General features: G+C 29.7%; 1 protein-coding gene across 1 annotated transcript; it reads right to left on the minus strand.

Annotated features, from left to right (window-relative positions):
* Window positions 1-7,606: 7,606 nt before the first annotated feature.
* On the minus strand, window positions 7,607-8,627 carry LOC139426660 (uncharacterized). The gene is made up of 2 exons (XM_071186260.1): window positions 7,946-8,627; window positions 7,607-7,863 (listed from the first exon to the last, which is right to left on the minus strand). The coding sequence occupies exons 1-2, from the start codon at window positions 8,625-8,627 to the stop codon at window positions 7,607-7,609; spliced, it is 939 nt and encodes a 312-aa protein (XP_071042361.1).
* Window positions 8,628-8,645: the final 18 nt, after the last annotated feature.

Here is an 8,645-nt window from a genome sequence, read left to right on the forward strand (position 1 = left end):
TTTTTTTGTTGTGTGTGTCCGTAAATATTATGTGTCCATATGTTTGTGATTGTGAATAAAATTTTATATTGAATGTTTCACTCTCAACTGCCATTATTTAGAAGTCTATGGATTAATACGAAGTGTTCCCGGCCTTTTGGTGGAGGTAAGCTAGCTCCTTTATGATATCTTTTGGTAATACCCAAAAGTTATAGAATTCTCCTTCTACATGTTTTTTTTAACCTTAAATTGATGATTTTGAATTCTCATAGTATCTTTTTACATTGATGTACTTATACGATTTTTAAAGTAAGCATTTGTTTATTTAATATTTTTTGCCTCTCTTTTTGTTGATTTGCCACATAGCGAGTAGTTATTTTCTGGTTTAATAAAAGAAGTTGAAAGGTTTTGCAATTTGATTTTTTTTTTAAATATATGATAGTTTGCTTGGGAGTGCTTATGAGCTAAATTCTTTTAATTGATCTCCTATGTTGACTATATTTATTATATATTTACAACTTTGAAATATGTGAATTGTTAGAGAATTCTCCTTCTATATGATTTTTTCAACCATGAATTGATGATTTTGAATTCTCATGGTATCTTTTTACATTGATGTTCTTTTACATTAATCAAATTTTAAAATAAACAATGGAAGAAAATTAGCAATTGCTTATTTAACACTTTTCGCCACTTTTTTTTTGACTTGTCACAAAGAGTTTTACAGTTTGAATTTTTTTTCATTGCATGATAAAGATAAAAATAAATTTTAATAAACAAGTTTGCCATGTTAAAATAATTATTAATTAATCAATTACTTTTTAGTTAAAATCATTGCTTTTTAGAATGTTTGAAATTTTATTCCAAAGTTGAACACTTACATTGTTTGAATTTCCTGTTTTATATATTGTGAAATGATGAGTTAAATATGTTTATTTTCATTTCATGAATATAGACAGATGTTTTTGATATATGATTAATTATATTAATTTATAAATGATAGCAAATAGTTAAAAAATAAGCAACAATATGGTTTATTCAAAGTGTATTTACGTTAAATGAAGAACAGTGCTTAACGGGTGTTAAAATTTTTCTTTATAAAGTTTTTTTTAAAAAAATTTGAACATTTCCGATTGGCTCTATAAGCTTATACAATGTACAAAAATATTTTAATAGTTAAGTGTCATTGTACTTAATCTTTAAAAAAAATTAAAAAGTATTGAATTTGATATATTTTTGTATCTGTATATATACTTGAATATTCATTTCAATTTAAAAGGGCTTAAGCATGACATAAGGCTTAACATTTTGAACGATAATTTCTTCTTTTTTTTAAAAATAATAATAATTAAGAAGGAATTAAATTATTATTTGAAAGCGGTTATAAGTGAAATATTTTTCTATTCTTGCTCGGTGATACTGAGATTTTTTAATGCAGGTATTGTTGTGGAAATCTACCCATTAAATTGTAAACATTTTCAAATGAAATGATTTAAGTTTTAAAGAAATATTCAATGCTTAATAGTTTTAAATTTTCTTTGACTAATTTAATGTTTTCAATATAAAGTAGTGTAGAGGTTTAAATTTAATGTTTTCAATGTAAAGTTAACTTTTTTCTCTTATAATTTTAGCTTCGTCTGCTGGATAAACAAGCTTATCTACCAGGAAGGAGCCATTGATTTTTGAGATTGGGTGCTGCACAATGCAAATGAAAATTAATATTCTGGTAGAAAACTGGGAGCCATATGTTCGATCCTGACAGAAAACAAAACAACTGGAGGTTCTCTTTAAATCTACCGGAGCTGAAAGTTTGAAGAAAGGTGCATCCCTGCTGTGAGTTTGTGTGATATGCATTAATGTCACTGACCATTTTATAAAATCTTTCAATAAAGCAAAGATTTTCAGTTTATTGCTCTGAAATATAGTTCAGTTGCGCAAAAACAAAAAATTGAATTGAAGAAAAACTTTAAACTGTATGAAATGACTGTAAAATTTTGGAATTTTTTTAAATTTAAAAATAATAATAATTAAAATGATAACTCATGGTCCTACTGTTGCTTTTTGAAATAAAAATTATTTTATTTAATTACAAATACATTTTCTTAACTTATATTTTTAAAAAAAAGAATATTGATAAGCTTATATTAAGCAATGATGGTAAGAATGTATTGCTTTTATAGTTGAGTGAAGTTATATTTATATAGTGTTTTGTTTTAAAATAAAATAATTAAGTAGTGAAATATTTGTCATGATTTGATTTTATTTATTTTTTTATTCTTAACTACTGCATTGTGTAATTTATTCTAGTCATTATAGTTATGTTTAAGTATTAAGAAAATTCAAGAAGTTTTGAAGATATCAGAAGCAATTTTATTTTTACATTATTGTTAAACATTAACTCTAACTTATGAGCAATTATACTTCTACCATTGTTTTTATTACTTCAATTTTGCAGTTCAAATTTGAGGTAAGAAGCATATATATATATTTTTATGATGTTTAAATTAATGTGATTGTAAAATAATGATAATAGTAAAAATTTCTTTGGCTTAATATTTAAAATTTAGCAGAGCATTTATCTACATTATTGTAAAAACAGATTTAAATCAACTTAGAGAAGAATCTTGTTTAAATTTTTATATATAAGGTTCTTTGCAAAAGCAACTTTTTTAAATGCATAATATATGTTTTTTTTAAGACTAATTCTTCATAGCGCATACTATATAATCAGAGAAAAACGTGGAATGGAATTGTCTTAATCAAAAATCTTTTTTGTTATAGTAACTTTCTCAAAAGAGTAGTTGATTATAGTCAAATTTTGATCATTAATACTAAAGGCAACTTTTAAAAGAAAATGTGAAAAAATTTATTATTTTTTCGTCTCATTCTTGTATGCAATTATGTGTTTGTGCAAATTTAATTTAGATGACATATAATATTTACCGACAGTTTTGAAATTAAAATGTTATGTTAATTTTTTGCAAAGATTGTTGGTTTAATAGAACACCTTTGAATAATTATCGAATTGATGAAAATTTCTGATATGCTCATAAAAGTTATTTTAACATTATAAAAAAATATTAGCAATTTTTATGATATTAGTTGCTTTCCTGGTTTCATTCCCTGGAAAGATTTCTGCCTTGCATTTGAATTTAATTTTTAGGTGTTCTGCTAAATGAAATTTCAAATACTAAAAGAATAAAGTTGCATAAGTATTTCTCCATTTAGCAATTCCAGTGAAAAAAGAAGGGGGGGGGGAAATATGTGTAAATTTGTTGAAGTAAGTAATTTGAATATTTTTAAATTTTGTTATATATTGATTGTGCCAATTATTACAAGAAATGTCCACTTAAAAATTGAACAATTTTAATATTATAATAATACACTCAGTTCAAATGTAAATATATAACTTAATAATTATATAGTGTGGTTTTTATTATGTAATTTCAGAATATAAATAAGGAATGATAATTGTGAAATTACAAATGGCTTAAGTTACATATTTAAAAAATATATATATTACGAACTAACAAATTAAATTGAGATTTTGATAAAATAAGCCCAGTTTTTTAAAAGAAAATTAAGAGTACATTTTAAAATTAAAGACTTGAAAATTATTAATGATATAAAATTTGTCAGAAAACCCATTGTATGAATAAAAGAAAAAAATATCAATAAAAGTTGCAATAAAATATATTTTCTCATTAAGTTTGAAATATTCAAAAAAATCAGCTGAACATAAGATATATTTCGGAGTAAGGAGGAGAAAAATGGAAGGTAGCAGAATTCGCTGATATAATTTTATTTAGTATTTCTGTATTGCTAAGTAATATTGCTAAGTAAATAATGCATGGAATGACATAAAACTATTGTTCTATGTTTTACTCAACGAGTAAGAAGGGGGGTTTTACTGCTTCACAACAATACAGAAAATTAAGTAAAATTATATCGCCGAATTATTCTACCATCCATATCTTCCTCTTGCTTACTCCAAAATAATAAAAAGCAGTGCAAAATAATATCACAAAATACAAAATCTAATATTATATAGCATCAAAACTAACGCAAAGTAATATTATGGCGAACGTTAGATAATATTAGTTTGCACAGAATCTAATATTATATAATGCGGCGATGTTGAAACCCTATCGAGATTCTGATTGGCTTAGATTTTAGCTTTATTTTTAAATGTTCAACGGTTATAATTTAAGAGGTCCGTTAGTTCTACGTTGGATACCGGCTGGTAAGGTTACTTTTGAATCTGGTAAATAAGATAGAAGGTAGGTGGGCAGTCATAAAAAGGGATTCAAGAAAAAAATGTCACCGATAGTCCGGTATTACAGACGCCATTTTCGATTCGTATTTCGTCGAATGTTTGCGGCGATAGAGGTACACAGATTCTATTCATGATTAATTTAGACAGTATCTAACTGTTATTAGATAATTCTGTGCACCTAAATCTGAGAATATTCAAGCTTAATGAAGAAGTTTTTTCCTTTTCTTTCTGCGCCTACTCCATTAATTTTTGCTTCGATTCAAAATTCCTTTTATTGGATTTATTAATTTTGCTTATATTGGGTTCATTGCAAGCTTTATCCGATGTTTTGTTGAAATTTTCCAATGTTTTATTGAAATATCATTATGTTTTGGCCGCCATTCCTGTTACCGCAGTGTTCCGCGCAAACATAAGTCGCCAATTTCGCCAAGGGGCACCCTTAAGTATATTTTTCCCCTCTGATTTTTCCGACGAACGGGCTTGAGTAGAGCTTAGTTGAATCGTCAACAGTCTTTTTTCCCGTTGCTCCGATGGTTCAGAAACACGTGTAGTCCTCTTCTTGCGTGCTTGAGATGTTGATCGACTAAAAGCGATAAGTGTAGGCGGTGTATTTTTGCAAATATTCTCTCAAACAAAAACAAATGTAAAAGTTGACAGTGGTCTCAAATTTGCTAAATCGAAAATTCACATATTTATTTTAAATAATAAAAAAGCAATAAAAACGAAATAAATTAAATAAGAAACATAAAAATGATAAAATTTAAAACAAAAATATATTTTTTAAATGAAAGAAATAAAATGAATGTAAATTCGAAAACTTTGTAATAATAAACAATCTAATAGTTTTCAAATGACAACAACTGTCAGCAATGAAACCTTCAAAAACTATATTTAATTGTGCTAACCTAAAATTGGATATAATATGAAAAAAACACAACTACTTCGATTTAGTAGGAACAACTTATGACGCAATGCTAAACGAATGGAATTTAGTTGTTGTTTATTTAGTTATTGTTATTAGTAGTTGTTATTTGTTTTAGTTGCTGTTGTTTATTTAGTTGTATTTAGTTTCAATAAGTTTTCTTTATAATGCAATAAAATCTGGCGAGCAGCTATTTAAACGATCGAGCACTTCGTTTGTTTATTTGTGGCTTGAAGTTAGGCTCGCAGAAAATGCCGTTCATGGGTTAAATTTAGAAGGAACAACACAACCTGTGACGTAGGCTATATTATACCCAATTGCATACTAAATATAAATAAATTTTGAAAACGTGCAATTTGAATAAAATTGCTTTCGACATTATTTTTATTAAACAGTTTTCACAATACTAAATCCGTGATACGACCAATAATTTCGAAACCTATTCTCGTTGATTTTACGTGCTTGTGCTCACCTGACATAAAGAAACTTGCGCGAATTATAATCTGTATATATATTTCTCTTTCACGGCGATAAAAAAAAACCTCATTACAACTCCCCGAATGGCAACGCTAGAAAATCGACCAATGATTGCCGCTAAAAATGTCACATTCCAAATCTAGCTGAGATGGCTCAACATATAGCGCTTTTAAAAAAGAGAAACTGAAATAACCAGAGAGAGCGTAAGCAAGGCAGAAGTGATAGTCTTTGTCGATAGATCTCTATTTTAGTATTTTGTCGAAAGCGCTTTTATCACGAATTTATATATTACGAATTTATTTGTTTTACTAGAATTTATTTGTTTACGCAGGTTTTTCCATTGCAATACACTTATTTTAATAGACTTAATTATAGCTAAAATTTTAGCCTTTTTAAAGAGATATCAGTTTTAGAAATTTTATCTTAAGATTTTATACTATAGCACATTTCTAATAGGTTTAACGAATTACATGTCATTTATTTGAATTCAAATTTATTTTAATGACTTAGTATTTACTGAAAAGATGAAATTTTTTTAAATAAAAAAAGTTGTTATATGGATTTGAATGATTGTTTGGAATTTTTAGAATTTTGTGCATTTGCAATGTACCTAAGTTGGTAGCGAGCGAAGCAAGCTTGGTTTGCGAAGCAAGCTTGGTTTGCGACGCAAACCATATAAGATTGCGTAGCAATTTTCTGCGGTTGGCGAGCGTCAGCGCGCAGGGGGCACAGCCCACTAGTTAAATATTAAAGTATTTGTAATGTGCTTCCCTAAAGGGATAGAGCTATAAGATAGAAAATATCACTGTTGTTATCTTCAAGATATTTGACAACTGAATCGTTTATAGCAAAATTTAAAACAATGGCTAACTTTTAACCAATCAGACAAATCCATTTCGATTTTTGCTGATACCGCTGGAACGGTTTGTCGCAGAATGTTCTAATGTCGACAGAAACCTTCCTCGTGCTTTGAACGATCCGTATGCCAAGTTTCATAGCTTTCTCTCGGATGGTTTAGGAGTCTATAGAGGACAGACAGACACACATTCACTTTTATATATAGACTAGCTGACCCGGCAAACGTTGTTTTGTTCTAGAGTAGGAAAATATATCTTATTAATTGTAAGTGTATGCATAGGTGGTATGTGAGTGGCAGAGGCATGGAGAGCTGTGAACGATGGCGGAAGGTGAAAATAACAACACACCAAATAATAATTTTTTTAATTTATTGTAGCTTTTTTTTATAAATTATATATACAACGAATTCTGAAAATATTAGTAAACAATATTAATCTCGGAGTGTACAATATTTTTTGTCATTCCATCTTCAGCTAAAACAAATAAACTGGATGGTTTGCCCACTCGAGAGCATGCCACGTATAATTGTCTGTGTGAAAAACATGGTGTGCTCAAATCTAAGCCACAAACAGACATTGTTTGGCCTTTAGATTTATTAATAGTCATTGCAAAGGCCAATCTAATGGGGAACTGAATGCGTTTAATATGAATTGGCACATCTATGGGTAGAATAGTGATTCGTGGAAGTTATTCACTTTCACCTCGAAATTTGCCATTTAAAATAATGACTTCGATAACGTTGTTCATTAATTTTTTAACGACTAATCGCGTGCCGTTGAACAGCTGTGGTGGGTTCAAATTACGAAGTAAAATAACCGGAAATCCAACTTAAGTACTAAATTATGCCGTGGTATGCCTGGTAAATCCAATGAGTTTAAAAACTCTGTTGGAAAATATGCAGCTTCAATAGGATCGCAAACTGCATCAACGGATTTATATTTCACCAAGTTACCTGGCAGTAATTGTTGTATCTTCAGATTCAATTCGTTGACGCCCACATTTTTTGCTGCTAAAATCGTCCTCTCTGCAAGCCACTCATGATTAATATATTGCGTGTGTAAATCTTGAAATATTAGGTTAATGAGAGCATCTTGTTAATCAATGATTGTGCAGAAATCGTCCGGTAATTTTGTGCATCCAGTTTCATCCTTAGTAACTTTTCCATCACAGATATCTAACAATTGTTTTGAGAATGTTTCAGCAGATGGATACTGAAGCATTTGGACTCGCATATTTACTTTTAGTTGAACTTTTTCAACATTACGCCACAGAGGAGATGATATCAAGCAAGCATTGATCTCATCAGCGTACGTTGAACGCGGAATGACGGGAAGTGTTTGTCTGAAATCACCTGAAAGGTGTAACAGAGTGCCGCCAAATAATTTGTCATTGTTTTTTATATCTTTCAATGTCCTGCTCAATGTGTGCCATACTGCATTCATCCCAGATGATAATTTTACAGTGCTTCAACACAGTGACCATACACGATTGCTTTCTTATGTTGCACCCTGCGCCTGGGTTGTTTTGAATATTTAGTGGCAGCTTAAATACTGAATGAGCTGTTCTGCCTCCATCCAATAAAGTTGCCGCAATGCCAGATGATGCAACGGTCAACGCGATGCCTTTATTTGATTGTATTTCAGCGAGAATTGTTTTGCCTCTTCTACCTGGTAATCCATGTCCTGCCAAAACTGAGAGCATAATGCGGTCATCATAAATGTTCCTTTGTTCCTCATTCATCAGTGGAACATTGCGAGTGGCAATAGCTGCCATTTCTACCGTATTGTATTGAAGTTCACGATTCATGTCATTGTTTAATAAATCAGATGCACTTAGATTTGGCGAAAGAATACCGAAATGACTGAGAGGCAAGTTGGCAATAATAATGCAAAGATCCTCAATAGCAATCAGTGTTTCATTGTACATAGCATCGATGAATGCTATCGTTAGATCGTTGCAACGTGTGCGATGGTGATACAGTATATCATCAGTCATCAAATCTTTGTGATTATCCCATAAAGTTTCGATTCGGCCAGGGAAACATGTAGTTAGTACTATAGCGAATAGTAGACGAATTTGCTTTGCAGTACAGTTCAATGCTGCTTCAGCAAGCATACATTCCCACTGGTTGTC

The sequence above is a fragment of the Parasteatoda tepidariorum genome, chromosome 1 (genome assembly GCF_043381705.1).
Source record: "Parasteatoda tepidariorum isolate YZ-2023 chromosome 1, CAS_Ptep_4.0, whole genome shotgun sequence".
Taxonomy (NCBI): Eukaryota; Metazoa; Arthropoda; class Arachnida; order Araneae; family Theridiidae; genus Parasteatoda; species Parasteatoda tepidariorum.

Bases quoted from the DNA above. Each gene is read 5' to 3' on its own strand.
- LOC139426660 (XM_071186260.1), bottom strand. From the start codon at position 8,627: ATGCTTGCTGAAGCAGCATTGAACTGTACTGCAAAGCAAATTCGTCTA. The intron at 7,864-7,945 runs GTATGGCACACA...TACACCTTTCAG, and splicing joins TATCATCTGGGATGAATGCA to GTGATTTCAGACAAACACTT.